This window comes from Muntiacus reevesi, chromosome 4, assembly GCF_963930625.1.
Source record: "Muntiacus reevesi chromosome 4, mMunRee1.1, whole genome shotgun sequence".
NCBI lineage: Eukaryota > Metazoa > Chordata > Mammalia > Artiodactyla > Cervidae > Muntiacus > Muntiacus reevesi.
Window position 1 is genome coordinate 66,114,509 of NC_089252.1, and position 18,600 is coordinate 66,133,108.

The 18,600-nt window shown below is 51.4% G+C and overlaps 1 protein-coding gene across 1 annotated transcript in view; it reads right to left on the reverse strand.

Annotated features, from left to right (window-relative positions):
- The window catches only part of OSBPL10 (oxysterol binding protein like 10), a 311,518-nt gene that overhangs the window by 18,443 nt on the left and 274,475 nt on the right, over nt 1-18,600 (reverse strand). The window contains exons 7-8 of the mRNA XM_065932925.1: nt 17,802-17,951; nt 5,633-6,110 (exon numbers count right to left, since the gene is read on the reverse strand). Coding sequence (XP_065788997.1) covers nt 5,633-6,110; nt 17,802-17,951 — 628 coding nt within the window. The remainder of the gene's footprint in view (nt 1-5,632; nt 6,111-17,801; nt 17,952-18,600) is intronic.

The following is an 18,600-nucleotide window of genomic DNA, read 5'->3' on the forward strand; positions in this document are numbered from 1 at the left end:
ATGAAAAGAAAAGAAGTGAAAGGCAAAGGAGAAAAGGAAAGATATTCCCATTTGAATGCAGAGTTCCAAAGAATAGCCAGGAGAGATAAGAAAGCCTTCCTCAGTGATCAATGCAAAGAAATAGAGGAAAATAATAGAATGGGAAAGACTAGAGATCTCTTCAAGAAAACTAGACATACGAAGGGAACTTTTCATGCAAAGATGGGTACAATAAAGGACAGAAATGGTAGGGAAGAAGCAGAAAATATTAAGAAGAGGTGGCAAGAATACACAGACGAACTGTACAAAAAAGATCTTCAGGACCCAGATAATCATGATGGTGTGATCACTCACACTCACCTAGAGCCAGACATCCTGGAATGTGAAGTCAGGTGGGCCTTAGGAAGCATCACTATGAACAAAGCTAGTGAAGGTGATGGAATTCCAGTTGAGCTATTTCAAATCCTAAAAGATGATGCTGTGAAAGTGCTGCACTCAATATGCCAGCAAATTTGGAAACCTCAGCAGTGGCCACAGGACTGGAAAAGGTCAGTTTTCATTCCAATCCCAAAGAAAGGCAATGCCAAAGAATGCTCAAACTACCCCACAACTGCACTCATCTCACACGCTAGTAAAGTAATATTGCTCAAAATTCTCCAACAGTATGTGAGCTTCAACAGTATGTGAACCGTGAACTTCCAGATGTTCAAGCTGGATTTAGAAAAGCCAGAGGAACCAGAGATCAAAATGCCAACATCCACTGGATCATCAAAAAAGCAAGAGAGTTCCAGAAAAACATCTATTTCTGCTTTATTGACTATGCCAAAGCCTTTGACTGTGTGGATCACAACAAACTGTGGAAAATTCTTCAAGAGATGGGAATACCAGACCACCTGACCTGCCTTGAGAAATCTGTATGGAGATCAAGAAGCAACAGTGAGAACTGGACATGGAACAACAGACTGGTTCCAGATTGGGAAAGGAGTACGTCAAGGCTGTATATTGTCACCTGTTTATTGTACTTATATTGTACTCCTACTTATGATGTGGAGTACATCATGGGATATGCTGGACTGGATGAACCACAAGCTGGAATCAAGATTGCCGGGAGAAATATCAATAACCTCAGATATGCAGATGATACCACGCTTATGGCAGAAAGCAAAAAAGAACTAAAGAGCCTCTTGATGAAAGTGAAAAAGGACAGTGAAAAAGTTGGCTTAAGAGTCAACATTCAAAAACTAATATCAAGGCATCAGGTCCCACCGCTTCATGGCAAATAGATAGGGAAACAGAGCAGGGGGGGTTGTTATTTGGGGGCGTTGGTTCCAAAATCACTGCAGATGGTGAGTGCAGCCATGAAATTAAAAGACACTTGCTCCTTGGAAGAAAAATTATGACCAACCAAGACAGCTTATTAAAAAGCAGAGACATTACCTTGCCATCCAAGATCCGTCTAGTCAAAGCTATGGTTTTTCCAGTAGCCATGTATGGATGTGAGAGTTGGGACTATAATATAGAAAGCTGAGCGCCAAAGAATTGATGCTTTTGAACTGTGGTGTTGGAAAAGACTCTTGAGAGTCCCTTGGACAGCAAGGAGATCAAATCAGTCCATCCTAAAGGAAATCAGTCCCGAATATTCATTGGAAGGACTGATGCTGAAGTTGAAACTCCAATACTTTGGCCACCTGATGCGAAGAACTGACTCATTGGAAAAGACCCTGATGCTGGGAGGGATTGGGGGCAGGAGGAGAAGGGGACGACAGAGGATGAGATGGCTGGATGGCATCACCAACTCGATGGGCATGAGTTTGCATAAACTCCGGGAGTTGGCGATGGACAGGGAGGCCTGGCGTGTCGCAGTCCATGGGATCGCAAAAAGTCAGACACAACTGAGCCTCTGAACTGAACGGAACTGAGAAGCATTTTCTGTGAAAAGTCAGAAAAACGGTGGGTTACAGAGCCCACACTTAATTAATATGAAAGAAAGGGCTGAAGGACTGAGACAGACTGAAAGCCCACCAGAATGAGAGGCAGCCCACCCAGGCCCGTCCATGGCAGGAGGACCCGGGGTGGGGATCCAGAGGGGGCCTGTAGAGTCTCTCTCCAGACTCCTCCTCCTCTTTCAGCACTCCACTGAGATGTCTGAGGGAGAACTTTCAGGCACAGAGGAAAAATGAGAGCAGAAAATCCCAGCTCTGCTCCAGAGATGCTACAGCAAGGGTGTGACACGGTTTCCAACACACGTCATTAAGAGCTTTGTCCCAGGCTGTGCAGGTGAATGAAGGCCGCGGCCCCTACCAGCCGCCCGTAAGGAACGGGGAAGCCCAGATCCTGAACATCAGAGGCCGACCCTACACTCAGCAGACATGCGACACCTACCAGTCTCCAGGTCCTAAGTGACAAGTTTTAACCTCAGCTGGGTCCGCCCCACAGAACCCCAGCATGCAGAGTCACTGTCTGCTCAAGTCACCCCTTGAATATCTAAACCCTAACATAACCCACCTGGACTCCTGCACACTCCTTCCAAACCAGCACCCCCTCTGGTCCTCCTCACCTCAGCGAAGGGCTATTCCATCCTTCTAAGCGGCTCTGGCCAAAAGCCTGGTGTCATCTGTCTCTCAGCTCACATCTAAGACCCAGATGAGTCTGATGAGGGGTTACTATTCCAAACAGACGAAGAACGCATACATCTCAACATTAAAAAACCAAACAATTGAAAAGCAGGTAGAGGATTTGAACAGACGCACAGCAGTCTGCTCTGCTTAACGGCCAACAGGCACATGAAAAGATGCTCAACATCTCAAATCATCAGGAAAATGCAAATCGAAACCACAATGAGCTATCACCTCACACCTGTCAGAACGGCCATCATCAAAAAGAACAGAGATAAGAAGTGCTGGCGGGGATGTGGAGCAAAGGCAACCCTTGTACCCTGGTGGTGGGAATACCACTTGGTGCAGCCACAATGGAGAACAGTATAGAGATTCCCCCAAAACTAAGGATGGCACCACCATGCAATCTGGCAATCACACTTCTGGGTATTTATCCGAAGAAAACGAAAACACTAACTGGAAGAAATACATACACCCCTAAGTTCATAGCAGCATCATTTACAATAACCAAGATATGGAAGCAACATAAGTGCCCATCAACAGACAAATGGGTAAAGAATCGTGGTATAAATACACAATGACATAATAATGATAAAAACTAATGAAATTTTGCCCTTTTTGACAAAAGGGATAGACCTAGAGGGTATTAAGCTAAGTGAAACAAGTGAGACAGAGAAAGATAAATACTGTATGATATACTTATGGGTGGAATCTAAAAAAAACAAAATGAACAAAGCAAATGAACAAACATAACAGAGCAGAAGCACAGATTCAGAGAACAAACAGGTGGCTGCCAGAGGGGAGGAAAGAAATAGATGAGGGAGATTAGGAGGTAGAGACTTCCAGTTGAAAAATAAATGAGTCACGGGTATGAAGTGTATAGTGCTGGGAACAGCATCAACAATTATGTGGTATTTTAGGTGGCACTACTGTTAAAGAATCCCAGCAGACACAAGAGACACGGGTTCGATCCCTGGGTTGGGAAGATCCCCTGGAGAAGGGCGTGGCAACCCACTCCACTATTCTCACCTGGAAAATGCCATGAACAGAGGAGCCTGGTGGGCTACAGTCCATGGAATCACAAAGAGTTGGACACGACAGAGTGACAAAGCAAAAAGCCTCAGCATCATCTTCCGCTCACACCCCACATCTGATCTCTCCACTTCAGAATTCATCCAGATTCCCACCCCATGTCACCACCCCCACCATCTCTACCCTGGCCCAAGCTACCACCATCTCCTGCCTGGATTCACGTCATAATCTCCTGACTGGTCTCTTTGTGCCCTTTTCCCCTCTTATGATCTAGTTGTAACAAGCAGCTGGAACAATCTTGCTAAAATGCAAGTCAGTTCACGTAATCTTCTACCTAAAGCCCTCATCTTTGCAGCTCACTTAGCATCAGTGACAGTGAATACCCCAGGGTCCCACATGCCCTGGCCACAGTTACCTCTCTGACCACATCTTCTCCCCCGCTCTACCTCCCTTCTCCAGCCACACGACTTCCTGCCTCAGTCCAGCACGCAGGGACCCCCTGCCCCTGGTCCCCAGGACGTATTTCTCTTTGCCAGACACACTTAGCAGGTCATTGGCAAGGCCTGTTCTTCATCACTCCCTGAGGTCCTTCATCACCCCCTGAGGTCCTTTATCACCCCTGGGGTCCTTCATCACCCCCTGGGGTCCTTCATCAGTCCCCGGGGTACTTCATCATTCCCCAGGGTCCTTCATCACCCCTGAGGTCCTTCATCACCCCTGGGGTCCTTCATCACCCCTGGGGTCCTTCATCACTCCCTGAGGTCTTCGCTCAGTTGTCTCCTTCTAAGTGAGGTCTATCCAGCTGCCACTCCAGCCCATCCCCTAGCTCCACCACCCTGTACCCCCCATTCCCAGGTCTGCCTTCCCTACTTTATTTTTCTCTACAGAACAACAACTTCTAAAGCACCTCACTATTGTATTTCCCCAGCAGAAGACAGTTTCATAAGGAAACATTTTCTCCCGTGTGTTTTGTTCACTCAAGTGTTCATGGCTCCCAAGACAATGGCTGGCATACATTAGGTGCTCTATAAAAGCCTGCTAAGTCAATGAGAGGTACTCTAATCTCCTGGAATTCTGGAAGGGCCTCTGAGGAGCCATGTATACCCTGAAGCCAAGAGCCAAATTTTGTGTTGCATTTCTTTTTTCTCAGAGTCTTTGGCCAGAATCTTAAAGGGCCTGATGACTAGAAAGAAGTTGAAGAAACACTTATATAGGCACCTGAATTTAACAAGATGATTATAGTTTTCCTCCAACAATGAATAAATTGCATTCACAGCTATCTGCTAAGAGGGGAATGTGTGATCTATGCATGGTCTGATTACACTGGGTTCTCGATTCAGAGTTGCAAGTCCAGCATCCCAAGATTTGCCTTGGGAATCATTTATGAGCAGATAGTGAATAGGCAGCTCTATGATGCTCAGGGCATCCCTGGGGACTCAGAAGGTAAACAATCTGCCTGCCATGCAGGAGACCCGGGTTCGATCCCTGGGTCGGGAAGATCCTCTGGAGGAGGGAATGGCAACCCACTCCAGTATTCTTGCCTGGAGAATTTAAAGGATAGAGGAGCCTGGTGGTCTACAGTCCATGGGGGTCACAAAGAGTCGGACACGACTGATCAACTACATTGTTTGTGAGCCAGAACACCGATGAGAATGAGTGAAGATGTGTTTTCACAGATTTGAAGCCAACTCTAACATTCACACGGAGCTGGAAATAAAAGGATCTGTTTGGTGGCCCACACATGAAGAGCAGCTGAAGAATCCAGGTGGGCAGCCTAACAGGCAAAGAGCTGCACTCTGCCTACTCCATCACCACGGCCCCACCAGGAAAGGGCCGGGACTTGGTCCCCAAAGAGGAAACCCCAAGCCTAGTTCCCACCCGTCCACTTACCCCCAGCTCTGTGATGAAGTGAAAACAAAGGACTCCGCATGCACACCCTCAAGGACCCACCGGGTACATAAATGTCCCTCCATCGGAGCCCAGCTCCACCCCTCGGCATGGCTTACCTTCCCCAATCATCGAGACCCCCACGGACATGCCCATGAACTTGCTTTTGGTCCACACGTGAGTGTTGACACACAGTCTCTTCTCCTTGCACTCACAGTAGAAGCAGGAGATGGGTGGGTGGTGAGACACCTGCTCAGCCACAAACCGCAGTTTGTAGCTCTTGGAAGAGTCGTCAGCCATCGGGTGCTCGTGGCCCACAGGCGCAGGGGGGGCAGTCCTCCTGGCCTTGACCTTGTCCTTGGGAACCTCCCAGGAGCAGTGGAACGTCTCGCCAATGATGGGGTTGTAGGGCTTCTTGGCCAGGGCGCCCTTGCGGCCCTCGTGGAAGGCGGTGAGGTAATACTCCACGAAGCCGATGACCCGGTCCTGGGGCGTGGCCCCCGCGGTGACGGCCAGCAGCAGGTCGGGGTGTGCCAGGAAGTCGGCATACATCTCCAGCAAGGACCGCTTCTCCAGAATGAACGTGGGGAGCACCACCTGCGCCCGGAAGAGGCAAGGTCAGACCACAAGCCCTGCGCTTACAGGGGAAAGCTGGGGCTGCCACCCCCCTCAGGCACGGTCCCCAGGGCCGGCGCCAAGGCCGGTTCCTCGGATGTGCACACACATGACAGATCAGACAGCAGAACATCCGAGGACCTGGAAAGGGCTGCGGTGGCCCCCGTGATGCCCACCTAGCTTCGTGGACGAGACTGTCCTGAGCCGTCTTCCTCTCTGCTCATCCGGGCTGAAACCACAGCCTCTGTCTCTCCCCCCACAACTGGTGCCTTGCTAACATGCAGCCCCCTGTCAACAGCCAGCTCTCCAGCATTTAGAGACGTGAGGAAAACAGCTCCAAAGGGCTTTTTTGTATTCTTCCTGCCCTCGGGCCCTGCCAAGGGAGATGCTCGGTGTATTCCCACAAACCTAGATCCTGGGGCTCACGACTGCCGTGTCAAAGGTGGTCCAGATAGACCAACACCCACTGAGAGTGTCTGTTTGGAAATTGCTATAGGAAGAGCAGTACAGAAACCCCATCAGGATCCGGGCAGAAAATGAGCAGAGAAGGGGCCTGGCCCATGTCTCTGGAGGCGAGGCCAGCCAGCAGGCAGTGTCCACTGGGCTCCCACGCACTGGGGCCACAGGTGGAGGCTGCCCACGGGCTGGGGCAGGAGAAATGAACTCTGAAGAAGCAGACTGGGCTGACAGCAAACGCTTCCGGTAAATAAACTGCCTGGCAGAGGGTCACCCCCCGCTGTGTCACTGGCCCCATGACTGAAGACAGCGAGGAACCTGGAGGGTCCATCGGGGCCATGGCACTCCTAACTCGTCCAGCGTGGATCTGAGTGGTCCCTCGTGTGCCAGACAACCCAAACGCCCAGAACCCAGGGATCAGGCCACCTAAAGCGGGTGAGGGGCCTTCTGGGAAACAGGTAACCCCTCACCACGCCCGACCTGCTGCCGCCCCTAGTGACCTCACTGCAAGGCGGCTGTGAGCCAGTAAGTGCGCCCGCCCGGCTGCGAGGGACGCCTGTGCTGACCTGGGATGCCAGCTCACTCGGCTCCTCTCTCGCTAGGGTCACCGGAAGACCAGTCCTGACCCTTGCACTGTCCGGGTGAGGGGAGGGGTTGGCCAAGGTCACACAGCTGGCTTCTGCTCCTCCCTATGTGGCTGAGTCTGTCCGGCTGTCACATCCGTGGCCCCAGTCCATTCAAAAGCATCACCGACCGGGAATATCACACACAGCCCTAGGACTGGGTCCCCAACTTGGCCCTCGCTGGGACCGTTCCTCTCGAAAGGTGGAGACACAGTGGAAGCGAGGTGTCCTGATAGACAGGCGGACACGAGAGAGACAGTCGGACATGAGACAGACAGGCAGACATGACAGAGACAGGCGGACACAAGACAGCCTCGAGAACAGTGAAGCACCGATACCTCAGAATAAGCTAGGGAAAGGCCACCCCACCAGAAGGAGAGGTCAGTATCCTCCTTAACGCTTTTCTATCTTTCACCTGAAAATGATGTCAGAGGACAGCGCAGCTGTGATGAGTCAAAAGGAGCCAGACGTAGAATGAACATGTGACACAGCCCACGGGCCACAGAAGGACCCCAAGTTCAACACGTCTCTCTTGACGACAGAAGTGTCCTTACATTTCTTATGAGTATCTTTCTTTCTTTTTCTAATAAACTGCAAGAAGAAACATCTAAACCACAACCATACAAACTAACGGAGACCTTCTAATTTTCTTTTGAGCCACGGCTTGACAGATTTGAGCATCTCGGAGCCCAGGGACTCGAGCTGACCAGGAAAAACGCATCCCGGCTCAGAGGGACCTTCAGACCCCACTGATCTCGCCTTCTACGGCTCTGGGTGGGAGGAGGTCAAGTTCAGCCACCCCCACCTCCCCATGCTCTGTGGGGGCCCGGCTACGCCTCTCATGTCCTCCCCCAACAGAGCCACACGAGGTCCCCCCAGGGACGCCTCCCACATGGGCTGTGCCGGTTGGGAGCTGTGGATTTAAGCAGCCTTAAACTCCCCCTCCTTCCAGCCAATGAAGTTAAATTAATTTAAAAAGTAAAGAAAGGGACTTCCCTGGTGGCCCAGTGGCTACGACTCAACACCCCCAATGCAGGGGGCTTGGATTCCACCCCTGGTCAGGAAACTAGATCCCACATGAGAACTAGAGATCCTGTGTGCCACAGCTGAGAGCTGGTATAGCCAAATACAAACGTACATAAACAAGAAATAAGTGGAGAAAAGAACACCGCTCAGAACCCCAAACTGCTGATGACTGAAGCCCGAAAGCCTCTTTGGGAAACTGGCCAGCCCTCTGCTTTCACACGTGAGGGGCCAGATGGGGGAGGGGGCAGGGAAGGCATGTGGAGGGAACCTCGGGCCCCAACTGCTCCCCAAGGTGGGTCCATCACCCCGATACCACGATTCTCTGCTTCTGACCCATGAGAGCATCTTCCTTCCCTCAGTGACGAGCGAGGTGAGCGTTCCCTGGACATCAGAATGGATGGCTGGGCCACCCCCTCTCCTGGCCCTGATTATGGCAAGGGGGTCAGGAAGCGGCCTGGGGAAAGGGCGGGACGAGAGCCCCACTTTCCAGTCCATTTGACTCTTTCCAGGACGACAAGGCAATCCACCAGCCCCAAGCTGTCGTTCACGTGCAGACGGGGGCCTTCTCTGGTGGCCCAGTGTTTGAGAATCCGCTTTCCAACGCAGGGGACTTGGGTTCAACCCCTGGTCTAGGAACGAAGATCCCACCTTCTGCAGAGCAACTGAACCCACGAGCCGTAACTAGAGGAGCCCACACACCTCAGCAGAGACCCAGCACAGCCGGAAGAGCAAAACCCAAGCCGGCATTAATATGCAGATGGGAGGAGCTCCTGGGGACCAAGGACGCACACCCCCGGCGCCCCCTCTCTGGGAGAGCACAGCTGACACCCCCTCACCCACCCTCCTCTCCGGCTGTCACGCCCACCACTTCACACCACAGCACAGCTGGGCTCACCTTTCCAAACTGTGTGGGAGACAAAGGCCCTCATCTTCTCCAGTCTCACACGACCCCTCATTTTCTGCCTCCAGCCTTCCCCTCACAAGCGTGCACGCACACACACACGTTCAGTCCTGTCTCCTCTGCCTGCCCTCCCTCCTGCCTTGTCTAAATGAGAAACAGCTCAAGGGCAGCCTCCTCTAGGAGATCTCTCCTCACAGCTCCTGCTCCCAGGCGAACCCACCCACCGGCTCCTTGACTGTACCCATCAGACACCGCCATTGGAGCGTCTCCAGGGCTCTCTCGCTTTGATCCATGCCACAAAGAGCGTTGTTGGAACAACTGGGGGGAATTTTACTATGGGTGTGTCAGGGGAAGCATACTGAAACCGCAGACTCTGGCCAGGCACCATAGTAACCATTTGTGTGAGTTATTTTACGACAGGAAGTCCTGGTAAGGAACACGGAACTACGCCACCAGCAACCGGAAGAGCTCGGGAAAGGTCAAATGGAGACACCACGTGTCCGTCCACCTCCCACCTCCTTCTCGCTGGCGCCCATCTGGGCGGAGCAACGCATGCACCACCAGAGACAACCTGGAAACTAATCCCATCACACAAAACCCGAGTCTGCGGAGCCACGTGGCGGGGCGGCTCTGGGTTGCCAGACCCTGCTGCTCTCCGCCTGGCGCCCCTGACGATTCATTTCTGAGTGGTAGACAAGAGCCCACTCTCGGGCCCTGGAAGAGGTTCCCCTTCCTGCAACAGGAGTGGAGGAAACAGCACGGCATCGATGTTAAACCTTCCCAGTCGTGCAGGAGAATGTCCTCGTCAGGGAACTGATGATCTGCCCAGCTCCACTCACTGAGGGACACCAGGGAGGAGCGCTGCATCTGCGACCTACTCTGAAAGGGCTCATCAGAAAACTAACACGGACAGACAGGCGCCTGTGTTCTTGTGATGGACCGCCAGAAGAAGCAGGGAGAGACTGAGAGAGGAGGAGGAAGAGAGAAAAATGCAAAATGGCAACATGTTAACAACTGGCTGATAAAGATGAAGAATGTATGTGCAAGTTCGATGTTCTCTTCCTGCAACTCTGCTGTAGACGGGAAAATGTGCAAAACAAAGAGTTGAAAGGAAAAGAAAAAAAAGGCTCTATGAGGGATGCAACACCTGGGAATTGACTAGTTGTCCCAGACAATGCTCCTGAAATGAAAAGACGCAGGGAATGTGGTCTCACAGCCAACTGCGGGTCCCACCCACTAGGCATGTGTTCTGCATTTGGTGATGCTGTGTTGCTGTCAGCTCTGGGAAAAGCAGAATTCCCGGAGAGCTGGAGGAGAACGGGGCAGCCATGGGGTGACTGTCTCCCTGTTTATCTCTTGCTGCTGTTTGTGCAGAATATCCAACCCACGCCTTTCAAGCCAGCACTGTGGCCATCCTGGGCAAAGACGTCACCCTTCCCTCTAAAGTCGATTCTCTTTCGCCTATGGTCCCTCCCTGACATTCTTTTTTTTGGTCCCTTTGCAAACCAGTCACTTAATCATCTGTGTCTTGGGCGGTGGACACTGTAGACACGAGAGCCCAGAAGTGGGGAGGACTCATCGGGCTGTCTGTCTCCAGCAGAGAGGTGAGCGACGGCCCAGCTGCTCAGAAGGACGCCGCCAAAGGGCTGAAAGCAGTGCTGCGGGTTTATCAAGCCATCCGTCAGGGCTGCCTCTGCTGTCATTAGCATAATTAAGACCGTGTACTACTTTGGGGAAAAGGAAAAAAGATCTGCACTTGGGAATCAGAGAAAAATTAATTAAAGTGGCAGCAGTCTAGAAGTAAAGAACTACCCTTTGGGTTGGGCTCCTAGAACCTGGAAACAATTGACTGCTCACTGAGAAAGTCAAAGGGGTCCCCGGAAAGAGTGATGGCCCGTCCCTTCCCCACAAAGGGCAGCACAGTGGGCCTCCTCTAAGGAAGGGCTGGGCGGGAGCAACTTCCCCAAAGAAACATCAGTTAACTTGGTAACCGGGAGAGCCATCTACATGATACTCTGCCAGTAAGACTGGCAAATCCACCCGGAGCAAACAGCAAGGAAAGGAGACCAAGATCAGCCCCCGAGACGGATCTAGGCAATCCTTTAAGGCAGCCAGAGGAAGTACACAAAAGTCCAGTCTTCCAAAGCAAGCAGGAGGGGATCCACACTGCCAAGAGGTCTCTTCACTTAGCCGACAGGATTCTCCTGAGTCTCCTTAAAGGGCCAGCTCCCTTCATGCCTAGTTCATGCTGCTTGGGACATTACAGAAGGTATTCATTAAAACTGTTGTTAGGAAAAAAAAAAAAAAAACTTGTTGGATGAAAAGAGTTTCAAATAAAATTTTACTTTTTCTATATTTACTACATATAGACATTTGGAATTTGTTGGAATCAGGTCCCACATAGCCTCAGGGCTCAAGACCACGGCTCCTAGGAGAGTCAGAGCCTGGGTCAAGGTTCACCTCTTGGCCGCGAGAGCCGTGAGGACCTGGGCAAACTTCCCCCTGAGAAGAAGGAGCATAAGCAGAGCAATGTGGTTAATCTGTGCATGTTGTGACTGTGCCTGGAAATGTGGCCTAATAAAACACTGTGGCCAAAGGAAAAAGCCGTGCGTTTAGGATGTCCGCTGTATCATCAAGTAGCCATTTGAGGAGGTCATGCAAGACAACACAGCGGTCTGCTGGGAGGCTACCCACCCGTGCACGTGAATGCAGGCCATGAGAAAGTTGTCGTGCAGGCATGCAGGTGTCTGTCCTAATGCAATTCTCTATCCAGGGGGTCCACGAACCACAGCCACAAACTAAATCTCCTCTTGGTTTTACAAACAGCAATACCAGAACAATTTAAACAATTCTTTGAGAATCAGAGAAAATTAAGACAAAAAAACAAGAATAAAATTTTTTTTAAAAGAAATTAAAGAAAAAAGAATCAGAGAAACGTCACAATGTTCTCAGCAAGTTTCTCTCTCAATGTACAAAATCTTGGCTAGCATCCTGATGGACGGGATATGCATAGGGCACTCAAGGAGAGTTCTGACCACAGTTATCCCAAATTTACAGAGAAGGAAACGGAGACACTCGGAGGTGAGGTGGCTCAGTTGGGATGCATCCAGGCTCAGAGCGATGGGCATGAACACAGGGCTCTCCTGCGAGTCCCTGGGGTCTGCACACTTCTACTCCACTGCCTGCCTCCTGCTGCAACGATGAATGATACTAGCTATGCGCAAGCCATCTGCCCCTTCACAGGATCCCTGCCCCCTCCCCTTTCAAATTCCCACAGGCATCTCCACCCTCTCCCCTGACGGGTCCCATCAGCATTCAAACATCTTCAGAAACTACACTTGTAAATTTCAGACCTTCCTTCCAATTGTCTGCTCTCCTTGGCATCAAAACTCCTTGAAACTTAACTGCCTGTCTGCACTGTTTCTCCCCATCCTCCCTGGAAGCTACCCAATCATACCTTGACCAAAAGAAAGGTAATGGTCCCTCTGCAAGCATGCTTTTTCCTCACCCTCAGCAGGAAGGCCATGCAGTGGAGACTCCCTTCCCTCTGATACACTGTGTGACCTCATGCTCTCATGCTCCTCTGCTTCCCGTCCTCTCCCTCCACTGACCCCTCAGTCTCCTTTTTGAACCCTCTCCATCTCTCTAGACTCTACATACTGGAGATTCTCTGGAATTTCCTCCTATTGCCTCTATTCACTCCCTTTCAGGAGTCAATGGATCTCTCAGACCCAAGAGACTCAAGGTTGAACCTGGGGTATCCCCAGGGTATCCCCCTGACGTCCCCATTCTATACCTTCTTTCCCCTGCTAAGCAGGGGTAGTGGTCAGCCCCGCTGTGGCCCGCAGTGAACCTGAGCCCCTGGAGATCACGTGCCTGCACAGCCCCCCGTAATACGTTAATCACTAGAGTAGAACTGACATGGTGTCAGTTTGGGGCCTACGGTTTATCAGTGCCCACTTTTGCCCTCCTGGGAGCTTTGAGCTGGCTACCCAGCTGGACAGACCACGAGGGAAGGTCCTAGAACTTCATGGAGAGAGAAGGTCCTAGAACTTCATGGTGAGAGGAAGGCCCAGCTGCTCCAACCGAGTCCAGCCCACAGTCAGCCCAACAGCTGAAGACAGGCACATAGGCAGTGACCACAGGCAAGGCCAGCAGGAGAACTGCTCAGCTGAGCCCAGCCTAGACGGCATAACTGTGAACAAGTGAAATGGTCATTTTAGGTCATTTGGTTTAGGGTGGTCAATTCCTCCAGTAAGAGATCTCTGAAACAAACAACAGTTCTAATTTTTATCATCCCCGTGACGTGGGTTAGAGCCATTCTTTATTCCTCTTTAGCTCATATCCTACATCTGATCTACATGCAAACAGGACAGTCACAGCCCACTGACACACCTTCTAGGCACACCTAGGATCTGCCACCACCCTTCCCACTGACTGTCACCGCCGCCGTTTCCACCATGACCTTGCTGCCTGCACCCCACTCACCTCATCTCAGTCCACTTTCCACACAAGAGTCAAAACAAACCTTGAAAAATATAACGAAGGGAATTTCCCTGGTGGTCCAGGGTTTAAGAATCCGCCTTGCAATGCAAGGGATGTGGGTTGATCCCCGGTTGGGGAACTAAGATCCCACATGTCACAGAGCAAGTTAAGCCGTGTATTGAAGCTACTGAAGCCTGTGCACTCTGGAGCCCGCGTGCCTCAACCAGAGTCCATGCACTGTGACCGGAGGTCCCACAAGGCACAACGAAGACCCTGTGTGCCGCCACTAAGACCCGAGTCAGCCAAACACAAAAATAAACATTAAAGGCATACAAGGAAGGCCCTGCATCCCTCCGCTCGACACTCCCCAGCGGCACCCATGCCACCCAGAATGATACCCAAGTGCTGAATGTCCGACTAGGTTCTCTGATCCAGCCCCTGCCAACCCACACAAGTCACTCTCATCCTGGCCAAGCAAGATCCACCCTGGGCCTTGCCCACTCACTGTCCCCTCTGGCCTGAATGCCCTTCCACTATGAGGTCACCTGCCTGACTTCTGCATCTTCATCTGGGGTCTGCACTCCAGTGACACCTGGGGAATCCTGCTCTGAGCAGTTGATCTAGGAGGCCCGCCCTGGCCCCCTCACCTTTAACCCTGGCCCGCCATGCTCTCTGTCTACATTGCGTTTCTACCCCTACATCCTTTTTGCCCTCTTGGTTCCTGTCTGTCTCCTTCCACTATCACACAGGCTCCACGAGGGCATGGATTCTGAATGTTGGGTTCACTGCTGCACTCCCAGCGTGTAGAACAGCATGTGGCAGTGTGGAGCCCAATATACACATACTCGATGAGAGAGCACACGCGTTAGTAAAAGCTGCCTTTCAGAGCCCTGGAAACAAGGGGAAAACCATCATAAACCTCCAAGCTCAACCTTGCACCCTGGGGCCCGCCTCCCTGGAGCCCATGATTTGGCAGGGCAGTGGCTCTGAACACGTTTCCCAGCTGCTCCAAGCCCTCCAGAGGTTCCCCATCGACCCCAGGATCAAGTCCACCCTCCTTCAACAGCCTACAAGGCTCTGCAGATCTGACCCCTCCAGATTTGAGGCTCCTCCGGGCCCCCTAGTACACACTTCTCGCAAATCCCACCACTGTACGCTCTCTGGCTTTGCCCATGCTGTTCCCTCCACCGGGAACACCCTTCCTCTCCTTCCTCCCACTCCTGTCCACTTGTTCTTCAGGCTCCACCAACATGTCCCTTTGTCAAAGTGCCCTTCTGTGACCTCTACCTTCTCTGGCTCCTCCTTTTCCTATATTTTCCTTCCGGACTACCCACAGTTTGTGGAAGGGCAGCAGACTACCCAGCGGAGCAATTTACCAGCAATTTAGGCTTCTGCAACCACAACAGAGGAAGGGGGGCAGACAAGGGTGCTTTTCGAAGCAGGACCAGAGACCTGTGTTGAGGGGCCTGGTGAAAAATGAAAATGCAAGTCCTCCTGTTCAAAATGAATTCCAAGTCAGCAACAGAAGAGCAGTAACCCAGCCTGGGATGCTTCTGAGCATGGAGTGCTATACGACCCCACCAGTCACAAGTCCAGGAAACTGCAAAATGCAGCCCTAAAGGCCTGGTGAGGCCACTGACCTGAGTGTGGCAGCACTGGCCATCTCTGCAAAGACAGAGCCGTGCACTTATTTCATGGAGAGACCAGAGCTTCATTCTTGAGTGGAGGCATCTTCTCTCTCCAGGGTGCCTGCTCCCTGGACCAAGCACCATTGCGGCCAAGTTCATCCACTGACAGTTTAGCACAAGCTTCGCTGAATGACAGTCAAGAGCCGAGAAGAGGAGAGGAGACAATAAGAAAGAGATGACCTACAAACAGGAAATGCTGGAGAGGGTGTGGAGAAAAGGGAACCCTCATACGCTGCTGGTGGGAATGCAATTTGATGTAGCCACTGTGAAAGACAAACTGGAGAGTCCTCAAAAACCACTAAAAATAGAACTAGCACATGATCCAGGAACCCCAGTACTGCGCATATACCCAGATAAAACTGCAATGTGAAAAGATACACACGCCCGTGTTCACAGCAGCGCTACTGACGACAGCCGAGACATGCAAACAACCTAAACGTCCATCAGTAGATGAACGGATAAAGAAAATGAGGGGCATACATAAAACGGAATATTACACAGCCATTAACAAAGGAAGAACTAACGCCATTTGCAGGAACATGGATGGACACAGAGATGATCACACTTAGTGAAGCAGCTCAGACAGAGACGGACAAACACCACGTGACATCACATACAGGCAGAATCTTCATTATGACACAGCACATCTACAAAACCAGAACAGAATCAGAGACATGGAGAACAGAAGTGCGGTTGCCAAGGGAGAGGGAGAGTGGGGAAGGGACAGAGGGTGAGTTCTGAAACAAAAGGGAAGGGGGAGGGCACAACCTTTAAAAGAGTGAGACAGCCACAGGACGTGACGACAGCTGGTTAGAACAAGCCAGTTCAAGGTGGTGGGTGAGTCGACTTCCGCCAGACCTCGAGCCTCAGGATATGCTCGGCATAACACAACCAACCAAACAGCACACCCACCAGTGCCAGGAGAGTCCTGAGGCTGCCCGACAAACATCAAGAAGCGGGTAGTGGCCCGAGCCCTGGGAATTCCCGCCCCTTCCTCAACATAGTGGTAGCAGTTCTCCTGCTCATTAGCCTATAAAATTACCTAGCCTATAAAAACTGAAGATGCCATATTTGGGGGCCTCTCTCGCCTTCTGAGAGGGCCCACACTCTGTCAGTAGACTGTGCTTCTCTCTAAACTAATCCACTTCTTACCTATCACTCTGTCTCTCACTGAATTCTTTCTGTGATAAGACATCAAGAACCTGAGTTTCATTAAATCCTGAGACCAGGTGTGCGATCTCAATGAAAAGACCTTGGGTTCAAGTCCTAATCGGGGTTGTCGTTTCAGTTTGGGATTAGCAGGTGCAAATTATTATGTAGAAGATGGATAAACAACATTACATACAAGATGGATAAACAAATGTAAGATGGATCAACCCCCATTCTAGAGGAGATCACCTGGTCCAGACTAAAGGAGTACAGGCCCTGCACACACCCCGAGCCTCATCAGCAGCTCCGCCCTTGAACACTGCTCTACAACTCCTCACCAAACCCTCCTGGGTCGGGACGCACACACTTGAGGACATGAGGCCGCTGGGTCCCCCTTTGCCTGACAAAGCAATAAAGCTATTCTTCTCTGCATCACCCAAAACTCTGAGATTCCTTTCAGCACTGGTGCACAGAGGCTGAATTTCCAGCATCAGAATCAGGACAAGGCAAGGGAACCCAAGGTAGGTTAGGCAGTCAAGTCCAGGCACCTCCCCCAACCCACACGGCCACTGATGCCTACCCTCACCCCTCAGCTGCAGGCACAGTGGCCTTTCCTCTCGCCTCCAGGACAAAGACACTGCCCAGAGTGGGGGAGGCGCCACGAGGGCCATGTCCTGGACATCACCGTGAGGATGCTGAGTCCTCTTACAGTTTCCCAGGATGAGCTCACAGCAGCAGGAGTCACTGCATGTCCACCAACCAGCGGGCACACAGCTCCCCACGTGGGCACTGAGGTCTGGTCACCAGCAGGGTGAAGGCCAGCGACAGGCGGCAGCAGCAGGTGGCCAGGTGCCCGGGAGGAGATGCCAGGAGGCAGGCTCACTCCCACCCCCACCGTCTCCTTCCTCCTGTTTTCTGTGGTTAATGTGCCGCATGCATCTCTCTAGGTCACCTTTCATCCTCTCGAGGACACAGTGGGAGACAAATCCCATCTGGAATTGTCCTCATCATCTTGTGTGTTCTCCCCGCCCTTGGAGCATCTTAAGTCCTCCAGAGACGCAAATGCCAGGCTCTCACTCTTGGGATGGGTGTCCTCATGAAATATCCTTTCCAGGGACTTTCCGGGTGGATCCAGTGGTTAAGCTCCATGCTTCCACTGCAGGGGCTCAGCTTCAATCCCTGGTCAGGGAACTAAGATCCCACAAGTTGTGTGACACAGTCGGAAAAGAAAAAAAAAAAAGTCTTTCCAATCACCCCCGGGGCATCCATGCTTGACAGGGAAGCCTGGGAGGGAAGCACAGCACCCAGACGGCCGGCCACGAGGCCCCGGGACACGCACTCCTACCTTGGTCAGATCCATCCCAAGTTTGAGCTGAGAAATGAGGTGAAGGATCACACTGCGCTGGTCCTCCATGACGCCCAGCTCCGTCTCTTCCTGATCCTCAGTGTCGCTTTTCTCATCTTCGGACAAAACCAATTCAGGGCCTGAATTTGGCTAAAACAAGATCATCAATAAAAATCACCAGCTGCTCCCGAGAAGGGAGAGGCTCAGCACCGCACCCTTGTTGTCTGGCAAAAGGGCAGAGAGCCCAGGCTCGCTCAGAAAGAACTTCTCCACCAGTTGGTGCTCCCAGCCGTGGGGCGAAGACGAGCTTTGGGGTGCAGGCCCCGCCTGCAAGCACTGAAATCACTCATCTTCCCCCCCTCATCAGTGAGTGAACATTCTGACCTAAGCACCTCCCCTGACAAAAAGCTTCCTGCCCTCCAAGAAACGATAAGTAACTGTAATATACAGGCACGAATCCCTTCATCTCCACTATTCCCAAATGATGTTTTCCTGTTGTACAACCCACTACAGCTAATGCAAATTTATACTATAAGTAATGCAAATTTCTGTTTATAAGCAAAGATCAGACACCTCTGAAACTGACATTACCTTATTTATGTGAAAATTGACTCTGAAATTATTTCTACTCCCATTAGTTAACATCAAGATGGCAAGTGTGACCCCAAAAGGCTCAGTGCTGGCATTCATTTAGGCAGGGAAACAAAAATGAAAACGGAAAGAAAAGGTCTGAAATGGTACAACAATGCTAAACTTCAATCCACCAACAGACCCCGGGCTTTCCCTGATGCAAGTTTTA